The 25,806-nt window shown below is 31.0% G+C and overlaps 4 protein-coding genes across 5 annotated transcripts; 1 reads left to right on the top strand and 3 right to left on the bottom strand.

Moving 5' to 3' along the window:
* Positions 1-1,488: 1,488 nt before the first annotated feature.
* LOC103834883 lies at positions 1,489-9,727 on the bottom strand. 2 transcript variants are annotated; one of them, XM_009110979.3, is made up of 6 exons: positions 6,676-9,727; positions 6,339-6,524; positions 6,026-6,177; positions 5,594-5,879; positions 5,354-5,520; positions 1,489-5,165 (listed from the first exon to the last, which is right to left on the bottom strand). In XM_009110979.3, the coding sequence occupies exons 2-6, from the start codon at positions 6,521-6,523 to the stop codon at positions 4,993-4,995; spliced, it is 963 nt and encodes a 320-aa protein (XP_009109227.1). In that variant the 5' UTR covers position 6,524; positions 6,676-9,727; the 3' UTR covers positions 1,489-4,992. The 2 variants fall into 2 exon arrangements, with proteins under 2 accessions (XP_009109227.1, XP_033142843.1); XM_033286952.1 differs by having other exon boundaries at positions 6,339-9,727.
* On the top strand, positions 8,305-10,533 carry LOC103836398 (BTB/POZ domain-containing protein At3g22104). Its single transcript, XM_033276304.1, is given in 6 exon segments — positions 8,305-8,337; positions 9,371-9,500; positions 9,503-9,709; positions 9,712-10,139; positions 10,141-10,427; positions 10,429-10,533. Coding segments are annotated over 6 exon segments (1,140 nt in total). The 3' UTR covers positions 10,484-10,533.
* Positions 10,534-10,766: 233 nt separating this feature from the next.
* On the bottom strand, positions 10,767-12,135 carry LOC103834874 (proteasome subunit alpha type-4-A). Its single transcript, XM_009110968.3, has 2 exons — positions 11,936-12,135; positions 10,767-11,702 (listed from the first exon to the last, which is right to left on the bottom strand). Exon 2 carries the CDS (start codon positions 11,688-11,690, stop codon positions 10,938-10,940), a length of 753 nt encoding a protein of 250 aa, XP_009109216.2. The 5' UTR covers positions 11,691-11,702; positions 11,936-12,135; the 3' UTR covers positions 10,767-10,937.
* Positions 12,136-18,980: 6,845 nt separating this feature from the next.
* On the bottom strand, positions 18,981-23,209 carry LOC103834859 (36.4 kDa proline-rich protein). Its single transcript, XM_033287031.1, has one exon. It carries the CDS (start codon positions 19,935-19,937, stop codon positions 19,245-19,247), a length of 693 nt encoding a protein of 230 aa, XP_033142922.1. The 5' UTR covers positions 19,938-23,209; the 3' UTR covers positions 18,981-19,244.
* Positions 23,210-25,806: the final 2,597 nt, after the last annotated feature.

Genomic DNA, 25,806 nt, shown 5'->3' with positions numbered 1-25,806 from the left:
AGTCCACTAGTATAATTGACAAGATCCAAACCCGAACCAAACTTTACTTTGTGGTTTGGTTCGGCTCAGTTCTTCGGTTTCAGATAAATGTGCCAGACCTACTTAGTGCCATCAAATCTAAAAATTGTGGTGATTATCGATTAAGCAATTTTTTTATTTTGCATTCCCTAGTATAAAATGATACGTATAAATGTTGTACATGTTTAAAGTTTGTGTTTATTTTATTTTGATTCATAAATTTTATTAAAAATTAGTATTATATGATAATAAATTTTATGAGTTTATAATTTTTAGTATGAAAAGTTAATTACATGATATTATGGAAATGAAATTTACAAGTTTTTATATGATTTGAGTGTATAAAGTTATATTGTTGATAAATAACATTATGTTATTAATAGATGATTTGCTTATTTATATTTAATAAATATAACTAACCGCACTCAAACCACAGCTCCTAGGAGCCATACTTTCGTCAAGTGCGTTCCATTCTTTCTTTGTATTTGAAACCACAGATGTTTTAGTTTTGACTTTTGTAATATTTAATGGGAATTCGGCCAAAAAAATCACGAACTTTGCACGAATTGCCAAAATAAACCTGAACTTTTGGACTGGCCAAAAAAATACCAAACTTTTCATTGACTTTAAAATTTATTAACAATGTCTTTATTGACTTGCCAATTTAGCACGCCGTTAGCAAACTTAACAGAAAAAAAATTGACGTCGTTTATTGTTCCGTTAACTGAAACGACGTCGTTTTTGTTTTACATGATCTGAAAATAAAAACAAATAGAACCCTGGATTCGAACTCGGGTTGCTTGGGTGAAATGATAATGTATTTAACCACTGGGCTAAAGGCGTTTGGTACTCACTGAATATAAAAAGTTCTCTAAAAACATAAAAGATCTATAAAATTACAAAATATTGAAAAATAAAAATTTTGTAAAAAACAAATTGAACTTAGAAATATTTTTTTTCTTTAAATAATCAAAACATTTCCAAAAAAAATCATTTTTTAAAATTAAATTAAAAATTGAAAAATAAAGAATTTTTTATAAAATTAATTTTGAAATTAAAATAATTATTTTTCTTTAAAAAAACGAAAATCTTCCAAAATTTTCAATTTTTAAAATAAAAATAAAAATTGAAAAAATAAATAATTTTTTATAAAATTAATTTTGAAACTAAAATAATTATTTTTCTATTAAAAAAAAATCTTCCAAAATTTTCAACTTTTTAAAAAATTTAATTTTTAGCTGATAATTGTAACTTAATTTTTTGCATTTTCTTTGATTTTTTAAAAAATTTGGATTTTTTTTAAAAGAAAATTTTGGAAGATTTTTGATTTTTTAAAGAAAGAAAAAGTTTATTTTTAATTTCAAAATTAAATTTACAAAAAAAATAATTATTTTTCAATTTTTTGGAAATTTAAAGATTTTTCAAATTAGAGAATTTTTTGAGTTTATGAGAAATTAGGATTATGTTTTGTTTTATTTCAATCATCCACGTCTTTTGATCAATAAAAAGAAATTTGTATCTAATATTTCAAAAAGTCTCACTAGCCCAGTGGTAAAACTCCCCTCTGTTAAGTCCAAGAGTGTGTGGATTCGAGTCCAACCAACAACAATTTTAAGATTTTATCTTAAACAAAAGAACTGAATGAAACGACGTCGTTTCACTAAACGGTAGTATTTAACGGTGGGTTAACACAGTTTTAACTGTCGGTTAACGGTTTGTTATTTTGGTCAGTCAATCGTAAGTTTCTTAATAAACTAAAAAAGTCAACGAAAGTTTGGAATTTTATTGGCCAGGCTCGAGTACATGTTTATTTTGGCAATTCGTGTAAAGTTCGTGCTTTTTTTGGCCGAATTCCCAATATTTAATTCATAAGTAAATACCGACAGTTTTTATGCGTGAGTGGCGACTCTCTCCCGTCCCGCACTACGTCCCGCCCTCTCCCGCCCCAAACATTCATAGCCATATAGTATAAGTAGAGATTTTTGTTATTGTTAACTGCGGGGCGGGACGGGACGATGGTCATCATTCGAAACCTAATTTTGGAAAATTGCATTGTATAGCGTACACGAAAATTATAATTCATTATATAACTAATTACCTTAACTTATCGATATACCATGTGATTTTTATATAATATTGTCATTTTGTTCTTCTATCCTACCTATAAAACTTGCAAACAAAAACAGTTCCATTAATAATTATTAACAACACAAGTAACTTGTGGCCTTCCAACATTTACACACCTGTTGCAAAAAAAAAATTATTTGGTAAATCCATAATAGCTTTGTGATGGAAAAGACTGTTTGCAAAGGCTTTGGCGGTGATGGACGGGAAGCATCGGAAATTCGAAAATCTACATATGCGACGAGCTATTCTAGGCGTGACACCAATATGACTGAACTCTTGCCGATTCGAATTCACATGTACGTTTTGCGGAAGATACTTTTAACTACTGTAAGTCACGGTTGCAATATTGTTCCATTCCGTTTGACGATTTTATTATGTTCCATTCCATTTAACAATACTATTTTTGCATGTTCTATTCCACTTGACGATTACTAAGGAGTGTTCTATTTTGTTTAAAAATATAGTTTGTAATTTTCTTAAGTTGATATTTGGGTTTAGGGTTTAGTGATTAGAGTTTAGATTTTAGTATTTAGAAGGTGAAGGGGTATGGTTGGGATCAGCATTAACTCATTCCATGGAATCTTAGACATTTCATAATTTCATCAATATATATTATGATATTTATTTTGTTTCATTCTATTTCGGTTTAGGGTTTATATGTGGGTTCATGGTTTATATTAGGGTTTAGAGTTTATATTTGGGTTTATGACTTATATTTGAGTTAAGGGTTTATTGATTAAGGTTTTAGGTTTAGTACTTTGGGGTTGGGGTGGGGTTGGGATAAAATTTATATATAGGGATTAAATTCATATACTACTTGAGTGATATGCCATGTTCGAAATTGTGCTAGGCGCTATACGTACGCTTGACCCGGACCTAGCGAATTAAGAGAAAATCGGGATAAAATCAAAGAGTACTCGGGGAGTAATTTTAAAATAAAAATAATAAAAATTCACATTTTTCATTTATAGTATATCTTAAATTGTTTTGAAAAATCAATAGCAGATGTGTTATTGTGGTCCAGCGGTTACATTAGGCTTATTTAGTTCTCTTAACCTGGGTTCGATGGCCACTAATGTTATTTTTTCATCTTTTTTTTTTACATTTCTTTAATGAAGGGTATATTTGTAATATACAATTCATCTTCTTCCTCCCGACCTGTGCGTCTTTTAGCCCTAGTTTATGGCCGTTTTTTTTGTTTTTCTAACAGAAATCATATTTTCCTGGGACGATTTGCTTCGATTCTTGATTATTAACAAAGAAATATGAGAGATTTATGTTGAAAGGACCGATTTCGAACCAAAAAATGCCAAAATATGTACAATTTTTTTTCTAATCCGAGTTTTGCCCGAATAACACAAAATCGCATCGGAGCATCACTGATTTGCGTTTAACTGGCGAGTTATCGGCCAACTCGCCCGCGTTTTCGAACATGGGTGATATGTAATACATTCTTTATGAAAAAAGTTTCTATTTATATGAAGTAAAGAAGTGTTTCACATAGCTAATTTACGTGAGGTGAAAATAATGGTGCTTCACTCTTATCCATAACACCAAGTGACGACGTCATGCACTCTCTTTTTCTTTCACTAGAAATTTGCTAGTGAAAAGGGTATAACCGGGTAAACCATGAGACAAAAGCTACTAACTTAATAATGTTAAAGTCAGTACTATTTTTTTAATTTTCATTCAGAATTTGGCTATTGAGCAAATACTCCCTACAATTTTTGTCTTGCACTTGAGATAGAATAGGGGTCTTTATAACTATGCATATACATCATATGGACAATATACATAACAACAGTAAAGTAAACGATTTTACAGATGCCATGAATAAAAGTTCATATAAGATTACTTGTATGATTGCATACATCATAATTTATAGCAACCACACTCCAAAATACCAGGTTTAAAAGCATTAGTTACTTAGTTAGACGTTTGGTCTATTATTAAAGTATTTTCCCCCTATAATAATTGTTAATTTATATATGTATGATAATTTTAGTTCACTGGAATTTATTAAAATAAAAATATCTACAATTTAAAATGATTTGGAAGGATTTGAACTTCAATGAGTTTGTGGATTATTTTTCTAGTTATGGAAATCGCTATAATTTTATCAATATAATTTAGAATTTTTTTTTGAGATTTCATATTTTATCAAAACACGTTAAAATCACAAAATGTATTAAAATTATTGTTTAAGTATTTTCAATAGCAGTAAATTTAAACTATACTTTTAAATTCAAACATTTAAGTTTTTTTAAATTATGTTTGACCAATAAAGAAATTATTATTTTAATACAAAAAAAACTTCAAAATTCAGATTGCGCACACCCCGTATCATCCCATCCCACTATCTTACACGAAAAGGCCAGTCCTCACTTGAAGTGAAGTTCCCCCCCAAGAAGAGAACCGAAATTGTTATTGCGGTAGGAGTGTTCAATTTGGATTTCACTTTAATGTCAGATTGTTTTGTTGTGCCCAAGCTTTTAGGTTTATATAAGGGTAAAACAGAATCATCACTAATCTAACTACTATTAGGACAAAGCTTTGTCGGGAAGGTATACATGACGGAGATGTTTATTTTTTCGTCCCTTTCTAGCAAATATTTCTTACAAAGAGCTATGTCTAATTCTAATCATTCGATCAATAGCTTTGAAAATTCTGCAATATATGTATACTGAATCTCAATCCCAACTGAATCAAAAAAGAAATTTCGAAAATAATGCGATGAAAAAAAGAAAGTCCATTGCATAACGAAATTAAACCCAACGTAAATGCGCCTTTTTTGTTCGTTTTTGCAAATTAATGAGACAGAGAGAGTAACGGGGGAAGCGAGAGAGCTTAGATAATGGCAGAGTAATTGATGGGAGAGTAATTGGTCGCAGAGATAACTTCAAATTCAATCGCTACGCTCAAAGTGTCTTCTTCGTCCAAGTAAACCTCCTGGAGCTTATCCATTGACACCACTTTGTCGTGACCGCAACCTGAGTTTGATTGATCGTGCCAGCAGTTAACTGCAACAAAAATAAAAGAATAAGTACGCATATTATTTAAATCAAAGGAGCAAAATTAATATCTAAGTCTATAGATAGTTTTATCTCATCAATTGGTATTGACTTAAGAAAGCTATACATATATATATATATATATATATATATATATATATATATATATATAATAACAAGACAATAGGTTTACATACATTTCTCTGTGATGTGATTAGATCCATATGGGTCTAGAACTCGGAAATGACCACGCGTGTAAATCCTCTCATCCGGTAACAATCTTTCATTGTCGGCTAGATGCAGAAAAATGGAGATCCATTTGTCGTCTAATGTAGAGAAGCACTTGCGAATAAACCTTAGTACCCTAGAGAAGAATATTAAGCACGTGTTATATCACACATGTGCACACACACATAGGTGGATATTTATAAACTCACCATGTCTTTCCTCCCACTGAAAATGTATTAGACATGAAATAGAGATGTTCATTCAGCATCGTGAAATTCTTGACACTAAAGAAGAATTTGGGATAACAAAAATTCTCATTAAAAGAGACGATTTCCCAGTTGGTAACGGTTGAATCAATCGTCACATCAACTCCAAATTCGCATTGATCTTCCTCAAATATATATCCATTTTTAGGATCATTGAATAACTCAAGTGGAAGCATTTGAGAAGATCCCCACACCTTCTTCAGTGCATTAAAACGCTTCACTTGTGTATCTGTACGAGTGTGTGTTTGTGCGTGAATATTATTTTAAAAGTAACAAATAAAGGTGGCATTATATATCAATGGGAAGTTGGCATAGTACATATGAAATATATGTAGTCAAAACTAGATAGAGCAGTAGGCAAATGAACTTACATACCATGAATACATAAATATTTGTTTACTTTCTTGTTATAGACAAAGAAGGTGAGATATGCAAACACCTCGCTTGTGCTGTCTATTTCAACGTACATCGAAATATATCCACTTCCATTGTCCTTTTCATTCCCTTTTGGATATATAATTAATCTCCTGGTATTTCAGAAACAAGATTATACAAGAGGTACGTTTCAGAAACAAGATTATAATAATAATAATAATAAAATAATCAAAGGACTTCTATCATCAAAATAAACATATGTACGCTTCGCGATTTAGATAAAAAAACCAATACTGGAATAGTAAATAAGTACCAATTGTAGCCATTTACTAAGAAACCACGAGTGTGGTATTTTTCACCGATGAGTTGTGCGAGATTCTGGATTTTGAGGGAATAAGAACCAGGAGGACGTTCTGTCCAGAAGGTTTGCGAAGTTGTTGACTCTGATGCGAAGAAACACAACGAAGATGTTTCTTCATCCGAAACTGTAACGACCATCCTTAATGATCAAGTCAACCAGAAACAGACGAAAGATTAATCGTTAAATACTCTATACAGAGATAAGGTGAAAAGACTACGAGTGTTCAGCCAAATATAAGGAAAAAAATAAGATCGAGGCAGACTGTGATTTAGGGCTACAGTCGATAAACCTGAAGCCGAGACAGAGCCAGGAATCAAAACGCAGAATCGAGACAAGCAAACCCTAACTTTAGTAATATATATTCAGAGTGCAACTCGACCTCTGCTTGACGACTTGAGCCCAGTAATAATCAATTCACTCATGGATCAATTTGTTTGGGCTAAAACCCACAAAGAAATTTGGGTCAAGGGTGGCCTGGATTGTTCGGTTGTCATTATGTCAATATTTTATTAGAGAATCTTTGGATAAATAAACTTGATCAATAAGGAAAGATTTGAGAGATATGTATACACTTCAACTGGTAAATTAGCTTTTGAGTTAAACAAAACGAAGAAGATGCTAGATGTCTTAGCTATATAAAAATTTAAATTTATTTGTGTGACTTGAAATACAAAACTTTTATAAGTCGAAAGATATCTAAAAATCTTTTTAAAGAAATGTATTTTGGATTCATTGTACTCGTATGAAATTGAATATTAATTTTCTCCAAAGGGTAGAGCTTGTGATCATGAGGGACAGAGGGAGTGTATTTGGTGGTAGAAACAACCTCAAATTCGACCTCCAGTTTCAAAGATCCAGCTTTGTTCAAGTAAGCCTCCCGATGTTCAGCGCTATAGACACAAATTGCTCCCAACCCTGATGCTTCCGTCTTCTTGTAACAACGGTTAACTACAAGAACAGTAACTTACTAGCACATTAGTTTAAGACTTAAACGAGTTATACAATCAATTACATATATAGTAAGTCGAGAATCATAACTGAAAAGTTTTCAGTGAAAACCTCTTCAGCATCAAAGAATTTTAATTCCCCAAATGAATTTAAGAATAGTTAAATAATTAGTGATTTAGCACATACGTTTCCTTGTGAAGTTGATGCCTCCGCACGTAAATCTTATCAACCGCATCTAGTCAGCCTTATTCATAGGCTTGGGTTGGCATGATTTTGTTTCTTTAGCTGAACTTGAGAAGGCTTACTTGGCTCTTTGAAAGTGGAGATGTAATTATCACCAAGAACTCTTCATGAAGATCTACAACAAACCATTTAGCTCTCGTTATCATTTAATTCTAGTTTTTATCTTAATTATTTAGCTTTGGTTTTATTTTCAAACAAAAGAAAAGCCATAAGATGACAAAAAGGCATAAAAATGAAGTCTTTTGTCGAGCTTGGTTCAGGTTTCGGTTTAGTTTGGTTATTGATTTTTTAATTATTTTGGTTCAGAATCAGAACCGGTTGAATCCACAACAGCTGGACAAATTAAAAAAAAAAAACAATTTAATCTCCCTTCCTTCATATACTCACTTCACTTCCTTCACATTTGACTCTTCGTTACTCACCAATACTCTCTCTAGAAACTGTATCTCGACCTTCAAATTTATAAGACGATGGCGGTTCCTATTGATCTCCTCAACAACCCCGAACCATCATCCGATGAAGTCAAGGCTCTGTTTCTCAAGGAGCTGGAGATTTGCAGAAAGAAGTATGAACTCATATCTTCTGTCATCTACACCATGCTATCCAGAAAATGATTTGAGGGGAACTATGTGATTCCATTTCGGTTTGTTTCTAAAAATCCGTTTGAACATTTTTTTTATGTTATTATTGTTGGTTTGCTTGTCGTCGAATGTTTTTGAGATTATTGATGGAATCGTTTTCGTTTGGTGTTGGACTTACTGTGGAACAGCGCAATAATCATTGATAAACCATATTCAAGTTCATATATAGTTCGTAGACATTTGTAAAAGATGACTGAAACCTGAAAATGAAAATACTATCACTAGATTAAACTTTCACCAGCCATTAAAACGCTATGTAGCTTTCTTTCTTCTATGATCGATTAGCGGAAACAAAAAAACAGAGCAAGAACTAAATATCATAAGATGTTTTGTTTTTGTTTTAGAGGTTTCTGGTGGATTCAGCCATCATCTTGACAGAAAGAAGCTTCGTACGAGAAGACACAAACACCTCGCGTGTAGAGCACGTTACGTGAACCTGGAGAATTCGCAGTGACCTAGAGAATCTGTTGTCTCGTCAGAGATTTGAGCAGATTGGTATTTTCTTTTTGTAATTCAAAAATATTTTTGAAACTATTTTTAAAATTTTTATTTTCAAATTTTTAATATTTATATTTTATTTTATAAAATTTTAAACTTCAATTCCAAATTCCCACTCCTTAACCCTAAGGTTTGGATGAATTAGTTAATCCTAAGGGTATAAATGTATATTTACCTCTTTAATGAAACATTTTAGTCATTTTCTTTCTTGTGGTTTTTTGTGACCAAACCTTTTTTGTTGCTATTTTAGGGTATTTCTCTTATTGATTTATATTAATTATGACAAATATAAATATTATAGTGTAAATTACAAATAATTTTAAAGTTCAATTTGAAGTTTTGTTTTTGGAAACTACAGCTGTACAAGTGCTCTGCAGGGCCAAATATCCAAAGCAATTTTTAATGCTTTCCATAAAATTCTACAGCAATAAAATTTAAATCCACAGCAAAAAGTCTACCGATTTTTTTCTACAACAAAATATTTAAAGCTACAGCCATTACCAATCAGACTCAAAATTTTGCAAACTCTAGAAATACTCTTAGGAAACAAAAAAAACTTTATATTTGAAGCTCTAAATTTTATTTTAGAGATGCTCTAATTATATGACTTCTGAGTTTGGTTATTATTAGTTTTTTCCTGTGTTTTGCTTTCAGAAAATCATATGCAAGTATTCTGGAACATTAAAGAAGTTTCTTGGGAAATCTACTTGTTCTTCAGATGGTAATATGAAGGTCATCTTCAATGATTTCCCTCGTGGAGTTGAATGTTTTGAGCTTGTATCAAGATTTGCTACAGCAACTGTCAGTTCACTGTGGTACCTTCGAATATAGTCTTGATCCATTATACTGCTAAGTTTATGGAAGTCACTAGTGTCTTGAAACAGAGTGAGAAGTGTATGAAAGAGATTAGGTATTGGGCTTAGCCAAAGGTTTTTCTTGGTCTAAAACAGTGTCAGCAACTTGAAATATCCTCTGAAACTGATTCTTTAGCCGCCAACTAATGGATGCGCTTGTGGAGAAACTTGAACTGAGTCCCTCTAGTGCTGCTTCTGCTTGTTCACCTTCACCAGATAGCAGCTTGCTTCGGTTTTCTTGTGACAGTAAAATCACAGAGAGTTTCAAGAATGGGTCTTCACGGATACCATGGTGGTTCAGTGAGGTTCTTGTTTTATGTCCTAGTTTGGTTGCAATGTTCTTGAAGCTGATGATAGCGCGAAAATTCGATAATCTTACCATAAGCAGGTTCTTATTCTATTACCAGAAGGTCAAGCTCTGTTCGGAGTCTTGTAATGAGAAAAGAGAGATTCTTGAAACCATCATCCATACTCTTTACGTGTTAGATCGAAGCTGTGTTCGTCACAAGAGCCTCTTCGGTGTTTTGAGGCTTGCTCTTGCATTGAACATAAAAAAAAGTCTTATGAACAAAGCTGGAGCTTATGATTGGTCAGCAACTGGATCAAGCAACACTTGACAATCTTCTTGTTCCGTCTCCATTGAAGTCTAGTCACTTGTACCACGTGAATTTTGTTCATAGATTCGGAAAAGCTTTCCTCAGCGAGGCAAAGAGAGGATGACAACGGAAGAAGGTGGCAAGCTTAGTTGATCAGTACATAGCTGAAGTAGCACCTGATCCTTTCTTGAAACCTTCAAAGGTTCTATCTCTCCTCACTCTCATTCCAGATTCAGCAAGAGAGACTCATGAAGATATCTATCGATATGTATCTTGAGGTAAATTTCAAGAATCATCTCAAAAATACAAAAATGTAGAAATAAGTTTTATGATCATTTTCTTTGGCTCGTTCAGGCTCACGCTGGATTAACCAACCAATGGTGAAAAACTCAACGTGATAAGAACTTTAAGCTACGAGAAGCGTTCAGCTGACTCAAGAACACACATTTCTAGTGACAAAAAATTTTAAGCGATTAAAACACCAGATGAAGAACACAAGCAGCTCAAGCAGAGGAAGCAACAGGTCGCTTCCTAAGCTCTGTTCTTGATCAGTGTTGCTGAAAACCTGAGGCCTACAGTGATATTTGTACATTACTGATATAGACTTCAACTCAAATACTCAAATAAAATTCTCATAACATTGTGAAATTTCAGTTTCATCGTCATAGTCTAATAAACATCAAACTAAAAATGAAAGCTGTGAAACAGAGAACTAACGAGATAGATAAAGGGGACACAGCACCAGGCAGAGATCAAGACTCTGACAATAGTTTAGGATGATTCAGCAGCGGGTTGAGTCACACCATGCTTCACCAACAGCTTGGTGAGCGAGTCAGGAGAGTGAACATGGTACTTAACACTCCCTGACGGAGTCAGAAACACCTCAGCAAGCTCAAGCTTCTCCGACGTCAAGCTAGTGCTGTCCATGGTCTTGCTCAAGACCTTCAGAGCAAGCTCCACCGCCTCTTCTCTAGTTGCATCATCCTTGTAATCTTGTTTCAGAATAGACTGAGCCGCCTGGTTGTTAGCTCCCACAGCCGCAGCTTTCCAACCACCGTAGTTCCCACTGGGGTCACTCATATACAGCTGAAACCCATGGTTCTTGTCCCACCCTGCAAAAAGAAACGAAACTCCAAAGGGACGAAGACCACCGAACTGAGTGTACCCTTGCTTTGTATCACAGAGAGACTGAACAAGCTGCTCAACAGGCATGGGCTCCTGGTACATGAAGGTGTAGCGTTGCGCTTGGACTCTAGCAGTGTTGATGAGGATGTTGGCGTCAGACATGATACCAGCGACAGCACAGGCGACGTGGTCGTCGATCTTGTACATTTTCTCAGAGGAGGTGGAGGTTTGGAGAAGCTTGGAGGTGACTTTCTTCTCGCCGATTAAAACGACGCCGTCTTTGGATAAGATACCGATGGCGGAGCCGGCGTTGCCAATGGCCTCCATGGCGTACTCGACTTGGTAGAGACGGCCTTCTGGGGAGAAGATTGTGGTGCGGCTATCATATCTTCGAGACATCTTCTAACAAACCTAAAACAAAACAAGAAAAAAGAACAAAAGGTTTTGTCTTTTATGCTTTTGTTTAATAGATTAAAGATTAAAGCTTTCTACTTTCAGATCGATGAAAGATCGAAGAAGCTAAGCGACTACACAGTCACACCCAGGATCTCATCTAGCTTAGTGTTCCATAGCAAATACAGCAGCAAAGGACAGATTCCGAAACCCAGAAGGAAACGAAAGCAGAAAAGAGTAAATAATTTAACCTGAGAGGAAGGGATTGCTTTCGATCTCTGATCGCCTCTTCTTTGATTCTTGCTCGCTCGACCAAAAGGCGATGGCGTGAGTCTTCTTGAGATGTGAACTTTGATTGTTGGACAAGACAGATGAAAAAGATCTTGTTTTACTAATCTTTTAATCGGGCCTCTCTGTTGCACAGAATGAAGCCCAAGTCGTAAGAAAAGGCCCAATGGTAGACCAAACTTTAAAATTTTTTTTTCTTTTCGTCATTTATTAGGTACCAACAGTTTAAATAAATTTTCTCCTTGTCATGTTTTCTCCTGCACCTTGCACCATGTGCAGTACTAAAACTTTTAGATTTAGATTATATTTAAAAATAAAAATTTATTAATATTTAAGAATATCTTATTTTTACTAATATTTTAATTTATATTTTATTTAAATAAACATAAATTTGAGTATGTTTATTTTAATGATGATGTATGAATTATTACCTTATTTTAAAGTTTAACAAAAATATAAATGAACATTAAATGTAATACATGTATTATTATCATATTCTAAAAAAGTTATCAAAAATATAAATCAACATTAAACGTAATTATCTATGTCATATTTATCTATGTTATGTCATCAATTTTAGTAGCTATATCATTTTTTTTTTGTGAGAGTGACTGTAGATAGAATATGTGACAAATCACTTATCAAATAATGTATGAGGAATTTAATTCTTCTTCTATATAATAAACTAGGGTCAGCCCGCCCTATGGGCGGGATATTAGTTAATTTAATATTCACTAAATGCTCGAGTTGAAATTTGTTTTAAGATTCAAGAATTTGGTTATCTGTTATGTCTTACTTATTAGTATGCAGTGATATATTTGTTTTTCGATTATTCTTGCTTTGGTATTGTATCAAATTAACTAATTGTCCAACTCATAATTATAGATGTACAAATGTGGATTTGTGTTAAAGTTTGATGACAATACTGTTTTTTTTTATTCTTATTCATAGTGGAGTGTGCATGTGTCAGAAAGAGGCTATAACAACTTTTATGTTTTTGTGTATGGATTTTAAATATATATTATTTTGTATAATGCATACTTGCTCTACAATATTTGCTTGTATACTAAAAAAATTGTTTTCTATATTTTTAAAAGAGAAAATATTTAGTCTAGAATATAACATGGACATATGTATTGACTATATATTGAAGTTGGGTGTTATTTTAAAATGACATATGTATAGAGATTTTTCAACCATTACTTCACTGGCACAAAACATTTATAACTGTAAATACCTTCTTTTAAAAGCAAAACTAATAAAAGCGTGTACAACAAATGTATTTTGATATATATTATATGCATCAAGTTATAAAGGTTGGAAACATTGCAAAACTGTTTGGAGCAGAGTTTTTAACTTCACGATCTTCATCTTGACGTCAGTTCAGTATCGGTCCTGGCCACAAGCAGAAGAAGCACGGGCTTCTAGCTGACACGATAATAAGTATTTTCGCGGCCACATATTTATAAAAAGTGATTTTAGCCTAGTGGTTCCAAGAGAAATTACCAGTGTTAGAGGTGTTGGGTTCAATTACCCTTAACTACATTCATTTATTTTGGCTCTAAATATAAAATGGGACACGTGTCACTTCCAGAACGCACGAATTGATGACGTGGCTTCACGGGAGAGAGGCGAACATTTCTTTATATATATAGATCTCAAATATTTATCTTCTGAGAGTTATATTAGACATTTTAATTAGACTATCTATAGAATATTTATCTTGTGAAATTAGGTCATACTGCCGTACGAGAGAGAAAAGAAGAAAAAAATTACATAGTCGCCGATCTCCCTCTGTGGTTGGCGGTGCTTTTCACCGCCGCTACGTGAGAGAAGATTTCCTTTTTCTCTTTAGTTTAGTTTAATCAAGGTTTTGTATGGTTTATGGCGGTTTTGTAGGGCCTCCTTCTTGTTGGTTTATATCTCTTACACGTTTCGACGATCAAGATCTATAGAATCGTCTTTGTTGTCAAGTCGAGGTTTGCTTTAGATTTGGGTTGTGATACTTCTGTTTCTCTTCGATTGCTTGCAATTATGGTCAATTCGTTTTTCGCCTTGTTCAAGCTTTCTGGATCCATCGGTGTGAGGTGTATTTGTTGTGGAGGTTTTTAGTTCTATAGATCGTTATTTTCTCAAACAAGTATCCGTGTGTAAGACATGTTAATCTTCGCCGGTGTTTTTCTCTTTAACGTTTCAAGTTTGTGTGTCTTTGAGCCTAGGTGTTTAGTTTTCACTTGATTCTACCTCGGCTCCGGTTTCCAACAGTTTCTGGTGTTGATGTAAGTTTATCCTCGCATATGCTTGTACCAATGTTGCGCCTGTTTTAGCTTATTGGTGTACTTTCCAGGATTTGTTTTGTCTAAGTCATTGGTTTTTTGGTTATATTCGGTCTCATGTTGTTTACGAGTGTGTGCGAGTTATTATCAGTCCATTAGTTTCAGCTTTAATACATGCGGCTCTTTAATGTTTATTTTTCGTATTATCTTACTTCATTATTATTGTTCTCTTCTTTTGAACTATTGTTTTCGAATATATTATCATTTTCTGCCGGTTGTTGTAATTTACAATGTGTTTTATTATGAAAAATTTAATACAATTTTGAGTTTAAAAAAAAAGACTATATAACGTGGATGTCTATAGATACTTTTATATCAACACGAATACCTCATATTTTTGAATTTAGAAACCTCATATCTATACTATTAAAGCAGGATCCTATTGTCCTAATTACCTTAGTCTGTCCTTTTCTTTACTAACATTGCAAGTTTCATTAAGGGCAATCAAGTAATATTAATAACACATCTATATTGTGTCATTATTTTCGGATCCAGCCCACATCAGATCTCTCTTGGGCCATTTGGGCCGATTAAAAAATCAGATTCAATTCTCACTTTTTTTTTCCTTTGGGCCATTGAGTCTAAGTTCAAATATTTTTTTTTCAATTATTCTTAATTATTTTTTTTCTTTCCTTAATATAATTTAAGCATTCATAAAAATAATTGATTTTTTTTATTGAAAAGTATAAATATTTATTAAAAGTATATAATTTTTTAATTAAAATATTAACCACATAATAAAATTAATTTATCAGAGTTATACCAACTTAATTCATTAAAAAAATAAAGTCTAATTTTTTAAACATAAATAGTCATTTAAAATAAAATACGATAAATAAAGATAAAATTTTTAAGTCTTTTATAAAATAAAACACAAATATATGAAAATGTGACATTTACTAAATATTTGTCAATTGAAAAAAAAACAAAAATAAACCCGCGCTTTGAAAGCGCGAGTCAAAATCTAGTATATTATTAAAGTTGAAGTACACATTGAGATTGTTTGGCAATATGAATAGTAGTTAAAAAATAGTATTGTTTGGAAATATTGATAGCAGTAAGTTAGAAAAAAAATGGGCTTATGCTACTAAAAAAATTGAAAGTCCATTACATTATATTAAAAAGTAATGGGTCTATGTCACTTGATATATATATTCATATCAAAATAATAATTTAAAATTGATTTATATCTAAAATTCATTCAAAAGAAAAATAAATATATATATTCAATATTTGATTTTTACTAACATATTTTTCAATAACTATTGTAAAAATGTTTTCAATATATATAAGAAAAATACAATACAAAGCCCAATTTCAAACACCAACTTAAATTATGGTTTTTATATTTCACATTAAATTTTTAAATATAATATATATGCTTATTTAATTGATTGTACGTATAAAATATTATTAATTATAAGAAAGATTATTTGATGGTACATATAAAATATGATTAATTATATGATAACACATATTTTGTAACCTATGATGACACATATAGGATATATATATATATATATATATATATATATATATATATATATATAAAATAGTGATCAGGGGTGGGCGTTTGGGTTCGTTTTCGTTTTCGGTTTTTTTGGGATTTTGTGTTCAGTTCAGATCTTTGAGGATTTGGTTCGGATTTGGATAACCAATTTAAATAGGTTTGGTTTAAATATTTGGATAGAGAATTAATAATTATTAGTATTTTTGGAGTTTTGAGTATATTTTAACTATTTAAGATATTTACGTTTGATTATTTGTATATATTTTCAAGCAATTAAGCGAACTTAAAAATATCATATATATTCTGGATGTTTTTATATATGTTAAATCTAAAAATAATTAATATATATAAGTATATAAATATATTTTGGATACCCAAAATACTTCGGTTCGGATCAGATTCCAGTTCTTGAAATACCAAAATTTTGAATAATTCGGATATTTAATCAATTTCGGTTCGAATTTAGTACTACTTATTCGGATTGGGATCGGTTCAATTCTTCAAATTCGAGTTTTTTTGTCCAACTCTAAATAGTGATATAAAAATCAAATAGCATCATATTTTTTTAAAAAAATACATCCGCACGAGCGTGCGGGTCAAAATCTATTTGTAAATGCTTGCACCGTTGCACCGTTGCACCGTATCATTTGTAAATAAGAACCACATGTTTTGTTGAATGGGAATTGAGTTCACTAACACAAAAAAAAAGAAGTATTTATCCATCAATACTATTAAAAGGGAAGGAGTCTTAAAAAATCTACTTATGAAAGTTGTTTGGACCTTTTTATTTATCTCATTATTTTTTGATTTTACCTTAAATTTAGATTAACAATATATTACCATATATTTCTCTAACAATACTTTATTTAATTTCCTTATTTATTCAAATCTCACTCCTAAATCCTAATCACTACTATTATTATATTTACCATTTTAATTTTTAATCGTAAAACCCTCGAAACTAATGTTTTATATTACCTTTTTTATCATATAATATATAATTTAAAGCAAGAGAAGTTACACGACATATATATGTACATTCTAACTTCCTCTTTCCTTTATAATAAAGTAATCATATTATATATAAAACTTTCCTACTAAAATCTCATATCATATACAAAACTTTCAACCGTCTATAGTTTGATCGATATTTTTATATTTAAAAATGAGTTTTCTGAATATTCATGTTACCTTCATAAAAATGTAGAAATTCATTGGTTCTGTTAAAGTTAACCCGACTTCACGATATCAGTATTGATTATTCACGATTTTGAAAATTATTGATTTAGATATTATACTTTTCACTTAAAAATGAATCAATACTATTAAAAAATAAATAGTCTTAAAAAATCTAATATAAAAAAGTTGTTGTAGTCATGTATAACTATTTTTTTTTGGTAATACCATTAATCATTCTAACCATACAATATTTTAAATATTTTTAACAGATCCGAGTATTATTCCTTATGATACCTTTACTCAAAAAAATATTTCATCAACCATGTTTTTGTACAATAACGTTAAAAATCTATATAAAGGTTATTGGACCTGATATGGACGTAATGGGTCCACATATATTCGGGTATTTAGGATCCTAAAAGAAATCGAAATACCAAAAAAATCTGAAAATATTCGAAATACCAAACAAATACCCAAAAAAATCAAATACCTAAAAATTCAAAATTTTATTCAAAATCTGACACGATGAACTGAAAAATACCTATTTTTTAAATTTGAAAATTTGCCTGAAATCAAAAACTATAATCGTAAACCAAAAACTGAAAAAATATCCATAATACTGGAAACATATTCGAAATATCCAAATATACCTAATAAACATAACATATTTATGATCGGGTCTAGGGTAGGACCCGGACTCAAACAAAGACCTGCGGGTCCAAAAAAACTCAATAGGTTATCTTCTCTAGACCTGAACTAAATCTATATTTTCGGGTCGGTTCGGTTTATTTTTTTGATCCGGATATAATTCTCATGCCTAAAAGAAATTAACTTACGTAAAAAGGTACATATAAAATCTCAAATAAACTAATTCGAAGATTATATAACTGTTAAAAAATATATTTTTCGATGTAACAAGACTTTCTATTATAATATAATCCAAAAAAAACCCGCGCTTTCCAAGCGCTGATCAAAATCTAGTTATCTAATTAAAATTTCATCTTCTTTCGTTCCTCCTTTTTCCTTTCTATCTTTCTCTTTCTTTCTCTCTAAAAAACTAATTTTTTTTTATTCCACCAATAAGCCCTTGTTGAATTCCCCGTACATATATATTGTACTTTTTTCTATAGTTTACAAAGATAGAAATTATATCATGTTGACTTGCCAGAAAAAGAATATCATGTTGACATTTCATTGACTATTGTGTAGATATATCATAAATCACTGTATAATTAATTAGAAAAGACATACTTAAAACATCATCATTGCTGAAATATCCTAAAGAATTTTTCATCTAATTATCTAAAAAATCCAAATGATAAGATAAAACTAAACTAATAAAAATGAATAGCCAAATAGCAATAGTTCAGTGGTAATCTCTTAGAATTTGTTATGTACCTACATTAGTTATAGGTTTGATTCCTCAAAATTAAACTATTACTGTATATTCAGTCTAAGTTTGGATTTCGACACAAATTGTTAATATGGTATGTTGTAAAAAATTATGTCTACCCTCTGACAATAATCAGAAGATATTCTAAACTCGGATGAGATAATGTTATATCCAGTCCACTATAACACTATAACACACTAAATGTTTTTTTTGAAACTGGCCGAATTAACCACAGAATATATCAAAAAAATAAAAATAAATAAATGAGTCTCTCTAACTTTTTGAAAAATTTCTACAAAATCGTCTCTCACGTTTTTTTTTAATTATATATTTTTAATTGAGATATTCTAAAAGAAACTACCAATGCAGATTTGTCTAGAATAAACAGTATAAATATATATCTTCTTTTTTTGTTGTGAACGAAGAAAAAAATTAATCTCTACCCGTTTATAGACATAATTTCCTTTTATTTCTCAAAAATAATGATGTAATCGTCTGTGTGATTAAGACATAAACTTTGTTAAGAATAATCTTTTAATCAACTTTTTCAAGAATACACTATGATATATTTGTTGGCGTAGATGTGTACATATATAAATTTATACGCATGTACTTGGCCAGTAGCCTACGCTGTAGGGCACGTATCACATGTCCATCAGTACAATGTGCATGACTATGAAAATCACATTTCTTTACTCCACAACCTACGTACTACGTACGTATGTACATAAAAATAAATTAAAGCGTACACAGATATAAACCTAAAAGTACAGCGTGAAAACCCAAACAAACCCTTTTATCGTATCAAATGAAACAAATGAGTAACGGTTTCACACACGCAAATTAACCTCCAATTACCCAAAAATATCATCAAACTTACATTTGAAGCCAGGAGGTGGAGGCTTTCCGCAGTCGAGAAGAATCTCAATAGCAATGGGAATGATGAGGTCCATATTGAAAAATTTGGCTTCAATGGTAGTACATAGGCAAATGGCTGCGTCCATGCTAAATAAACCTCCCAAAACCGGGCAACACGTTTCCTTAGCGTAGCTTTTACCAATTCCCATGTGAATGCAACCTCCAAGAATGTCCACACAAGCGCCTAATTTCAGCGTGTCGATTGGGCAAGTCTCTGGTTTTGGCGGTGTAACAACATGTGGGTCTGGTGTTGGCGGCGTTACGACAGGTGGAGTTGGTGTTGGTGTTGGTGGTGGGCACGGTGTTGGTGGTGGGCATGGTGACGGTGGTGGGCACAGTGTTGATGCTGGGCACGGTGTTGGCGACGTTACCACAGGTGGAGGCTTGTGGGTCGGTGGTTTAATGGTTGGCGGTTTCATGGGTGGTTTAGGGGTTGATGGAGGTGGTTTAACGGTGGGCGGTTTTGGCGATTTGACAGCAGGTGACTGAGGCGGTTTGACGGGATTTTTTGGCGGGTTGTGGGGATCCGGTGATGGTTTAGGAGGGCTACAGTCGCAAACGAAGGAGAGGGCAAGGACGCCGAGGAACAAGAGAATGAGAAAGGATATGTTGTGTGTGAGAGACACCATTTTTCTAAATGAAGGTTTTGTGGGCACCCTTTTATAGAAAAATATTTAAAGATAAGAATATATGTTTTTAGTACACAATATTAATTGTAAGCACCAAACTGTGATTAGATAATTGAAATTGGATTTTATTAAAGCACCAAAATATTCGGTCACTAGATTACAGAAAGAAAGTAAAGGGGGTTATGATACTTTCTTGAACTTGCACATTTTTGTAAAGAAAATTTTGTAGATTCTTATCTCCTTTTAGGGAAAATCTGGAACAGCGCTAACTATTATTTTGATAAAATTCTAAATGTGGACTCTGTGAAAGTATGAAGTATGAACCTATTTGTAGTAAGGGACTTGAACTTAAGTAACAATGGGTCTCTGCAAGAAACGCTGCTAGGACTTGACTCTTCTGGTTTGGCTATCGAGGGTCTATTCTTGTGGGCTGAACCAAAATCATCGCATCAATACCACGGTTAGGAACATGACTTTATGATAGTCTGGAGGAGATCTCATAAGTATATTAGTTTTTTTTCCAATTTATTCATTACTTTTGTAGGCTTTATTTATATAAAGTACATTAACTTGATTAGCAAATTCTTTCAAAAAAAATTTCAGTAAAAAAAATACCTTTCCACAAGCTCATGCATGGTAACATCTAAGAAAATGAAGAATCATCAAATCATTTTCATGGTGTTTATATCCTCTACTATAGGGCCATTAATGGCGTTTAAACCTCACCAAGATCGTCAATAGCGTTTATGCCTCACCAAAGTCATCAATTCCGTGAAATAGATATATAGTAGTTGTGTATATTCTGATTCATGCTCAAAGTCCACGACAATCATCAAGTCATCATTCCACAGGATCTGTAAATTTCCGTTGGAAATCATCATCTTCGTGGGTCGTGGCTACATCGAATATGTAGTTGATATTCATTTTTCATCATCACAACCAATCGCGTCCAAGTCTTTAGTATAATAACCTGATTTTACAAAGTCAAGACAATAACAAATACCATAACTTGTTCCGTGAAGAAACATAATATTGTTTTCTAAAAAATAATATGAAACTAGCTAATAAATAATAAATAATAAATTCAGTTTGTAAAAAACGAAATTGTCTCTTTTTTCTTAAAAAAAAACCATTAAAAACAAAAAAAAACCACTAATTTTTAAAGATAAATAAATATGATATAAAACTAGTCAAATAAAATATTATGTAAACTTCATCATGAGATGAAACTTTTTCTTTGTAAAAATAAAAGATTAAACCCGGGTCTATTAAAAGACACATACCTAATCTCTGGGCGGAAGGTGCAGTCCATGACAGGTTTTTTTCTGGGTAATCATACGGATGTATCCGCAGTCGTGGTAGGCAGAATAATGTGACTTAGTTTCCGTAGTAGAAAGATCGAATCCGGAATGTGTTGCCTCTCCACTACCACTATATCACAAAGTCCGTTCAATGAGTTAAAAAAAAACAGAATCAAAGAAAGAAACGATAAAAATCCGTACTCCATCAGAATTAAGATCGAAAACATTGATACCATGATACATTTGAAAGGAAATATCAGTAGTTTAAAAGTTTTTCTTAATTTATTCACTAGCTCAGTAGGGTTTATTTATTCAAAATACATAACGTGTCTAACATGTTTTATTAATTACAAAGAAATATATCGTAGGAGATTTCATGATTCATAACCATCTCGGATGGTTTACTCTATTTTTTACTCTATAATAGAGTTTAAGTTTATTCCAACAGTACTCTATTCTAGAGTAGCAAATAAAGTGATGAACAAAAAGAAATAAGTTACTCTATATCTAGAGTAAAGCTATTTTTCTCTCTATTATAGAGTGAAAAATAGAATACCATTGAAACATTTTTACTCAACACTCTATTTTAAAGTAAAAAATAGAGTGGAGTTAGAAATATTCTAGAACTCCAAATAACTTATAGTATCCGAGACAATCCACCAATCTTTTCGTCAGAAATAATCCAGCTTTGATATCATAAGAGCATGTTTAATTGGGGGAGGGGGTTCATATGGTGAGGTTTTTAGCGGAATATAAAAACCCGTTTCTAAACTTTTAACTAAAAAAACTAAGAACTACTTTAAAAACAGTTTCTTAAATTTTTAGTTAAAAGTTAATAAATAGTTTTTTATATTTCCCTAAGAAACCCGTTCTAAAAAATCTTGGATAATGATGCTCTAAGGTTCTACGACTTGTTACATATATCAATGACTACTTCTGCAAGCTAGCCGTTCTTCAAAGCTTGAAGCGATGGTTTTAACCTTCTCCAGTCCAATTATTGTCACCTTTCCCTTCTTCTATAAAATTGAATGATCTTTGTATTATCATTTTCTCCGACGCTGAACCAACTAAGTTATTGAAAACAGTTGATAGCTTCAGTGCAATCTAAAAAAAAACAATCTGAGCCTATTAGTCAATCTCAGGTTTCTATTATTAAGATGGTTCGGTTCGTTTCCTTAGCCCTTAATAGTTTTACCACTTTCAAAAATATCGGCTACACCTTATAATTTATTTATTTCTTAGAGCATTTCTCAGGTTAGTAAACTATGATAATCAAGTTAATTTTGCTATTAATCAAAATTTCTGTAGATATTTGTTTTTTCATAGAAGATTTCTAGAAAAGTATAATGTGTGTTGCAAAGAGTCTTTCTCAAGTTAGTTTTGCACTTGACCATGTTAAATTTTATACATTATACTAGTCTAGAAGTCATCAAGGGAGCTCTCAAAACTATGAGTTTGACAAAAATATCGGAATAAAAATCTAGTTGACTTCGGGAAAAGACTTCTCACTATGAGACTTCTATGTAAGTCTGCTAATTAATTAATATAAAATTAAATAATTATAATTTTTTCACTACACAACTAGCATGAGCGTACACTTCTAATCATACCTCAGCAATTTCTTGTGACATGTAAGAAGACTTTTTTAGAAATTTGCTATGAAAATTCAACTTCATATATAAGTTTGGTCAATTTTAAAACTAGTCTCGTTTTTAGAGAGTTTTTTGGGAATTCTATTCAATTTCTTTTACAAAGAAAAATTAACATATTTATGCAGAAAATTTCTGTAAAAACTCATAAATGGACAATTACAAATCTAACTTATGCATTGACCATAGGATTTCTTTACATATCTTCCTGGTGGAGTAGATTTCTGGAGAAATCTTCTACACGAAACATACCTTAAAATTTTGAATATCATTCTTAAATGAGGAATTTTCATGTTTACCACATTGTTGGTACCGTTATTCATGTTTACCACCGCTAAAAAGACATTTTCAAAAATATATTCTTGATTAAGAGACAAAAGACTATTATACCATTAATCTCTCTATATACAATAAATAATTATTTAAAATAAATAAATAAAAATAAGAAAAATTATTTTTTATGTTTTTGAATTATAATTTTTCAAATTCATTTTTTTATAATTTTTTTTAATCTTTTTCGATTTTTTTTTAATTTTTAAAATTTTCTTTTTGAAATTTGAAAATTATTTTGGAAACTATTTAAAAAAAAATTCAAGTATTTATTTATATATTTATTAGAATCCTAAACTTCACATTCCATAAACCCTACCCACTCTAAATCCTAAGTTTAGATTTGTTAACTCTATGGTTATAAATGTCTTTTTCTTTTTTTTTTAAATGAGGATAAAATTGGTTAATGTAAACATGAAAAATGATATTATGAATGTGATATTTTTGGCAATTATTTTCCCTAAATAAGGTTAGATTAGTTAACCCTATGGTTATAAATGTATTTTTTTTCTTTTTTAAAATAAAGGTAAAAGTGGTTAATATAAACATTAAAAGTGATATTATGAATGTGATATTTTTGGCAATTTCTCTTTCTAAATAAGGTTAGAGTTCATACTTAACTTTTCTAAGCATCCAAACTTTTCAATGAAAGATGTTTCGTTATTGATCATGAATCATCAAGTTAGACTAACTTTAATGAAAGTACAATTTTGAAATCCATAATTTTGAATTTTAGAATGAAATGAAAGAGGACATGCAAGATAAATGATTGTATGTAATAAATGAAACAGAAAAATGTAGAAACCAATTTCTAATGCATTTAGAATTTAGTTTTGGTTGTTAATGGTAGTTAGTATTATTGATTACAAGGAAAGTTTTGTAAATAATTGATGAATATAAAGATGTTTGAGTAAAAACCACATATTTCAAAAAATAAATAATCATATTTTCATAAATTATTGAAGTTTTAAGGTTTATATGGCAAACAAAAATGAAAATTAATTAAATGGTTTGCCATAAATTATGGGTTATATTAAAAAGAAGTCCTAGAATATATTCATATTTAATGCAGTCTCGTTTTAATTCATATATTACAATGATATATATATATATATATATATATATATATATATATATAATTTTTGTTTGTTTTCAAATGTTAGATGCACAACTGTATTTTCTTAATATTTACATGAAGTATTAAAATCATGTAACATTAATTAATATTACTTTAAATTTTTCATATTTACATGAACCAACGCTATAGTTTTATTTGTAATATGTATACTATTTATAGACGTCTACTTAATACTATTAAATATAGTATTTGTATTTCTGCATAGTCTATTATCAGTAATTGATAGATTTAAATATTATATAATGTTCAATACATTCCCACTCCGTACATATTAATAAAGTTTCGTATGATTAATTATGCTATTATAATGATGAAAAATATTACGTAGACGATTGTATAGCCGATAATTCTACTATTTTATGAGAATATACGTCTAACTGCACCATTCCGAAATGCTTTATGAGATCCATGTTCGATGGTACGCCATGCACCATATCGAAGATTTCTGTTTTAGTGTCTGATTAATTATGTTATTACAACGATGAAAAATCTTACATAGACGATTCTAGAAGTCGACAATTCAACCGCCTAATGAAAATACATGTCTAACTTTACCACTGCGATTCCGTTCTATGAGATCAATGCTCGATGGTATGCAATGCACCATACCAAAAATATCTTGTAATGTTTTTCTTCATAATTTAGATAGTTTGCATCTGAGATTTGTACCCGTGACCTCCTGATATAAAAACATTAATGAACTATTAATTTAACCACCAGCCTAAATCACTAACGTTTTTAATATTAAAATAGTAAGTTTTCTAATTATTTTATGTAGCTATGTCTTTAATTTTTTATATGTAGGGTTTATTAAAGATTAAAAAAAACTATAAGCCTAGTAATCTTATTTTCTTTAGTTACTAAAGGTTAAAAGTTATTTCAAACAACCAGACATTGGCCAAATTTAAATCAGAAACTTTGAATGTCTGAAATACTTTTTAACTATAAAAGTGTTTCAAAAATAGAAATTTTTTTAACTAATGTAAATTTCTAATGAGGTGGAAGTTTAATGAGATTTTTAGTTTTGTTTTACAAGCATCACACGCATGGAGTTTGATAATTACATGATCAGCTAAAAACTCAACCCAACTACTATAGTTGTTTTTGGTGCAAATGTTAAAACTACTATAGTTAACATGAATATAGACCATTCAATCATAAATAACATTAAAGAAGATATAGATTTTTTTGTCAACATAAAAATTAAAAAAATAGTTGGGAATCTTTAGATATTTGATATTGCTGTAATTTGAGTAGTATCGTGATTGGTGATGACTGAACTCAAATGTATATTGATATTAAGAAAAAGACAAGTGAAAGGTTAGTGGGACCCACAGTATTGTTAGATTCATCCCCTCTTTCCTTCCCATTTCTCACTCAGTTTTGTCATTTCTTCAATGTTTTTTTCTTCTAAAATTCTTCCTTATCAAATCATTTTATATTTGTTTTAT

This window comes from Brassica rapa, chromosome A01 (assembly GCF_000309985.2).
Source record: "Brassica rapa cultivar Chiifu-401-42 chromosome A01, CAAS_Brap_v3.01, whole genome shotgun sequence".
Lineage (NCBI taxonomy): Eukaryota > Viridiplantae > Streptophyta > Magnoliopsida > Brassicales > Brassicaceae > Brassica > Brassica rapa.
Note: the sequence above shows the minus strand (reverse complement) of the source record. Positions and strands in the feature narration are given on the sequence as shown.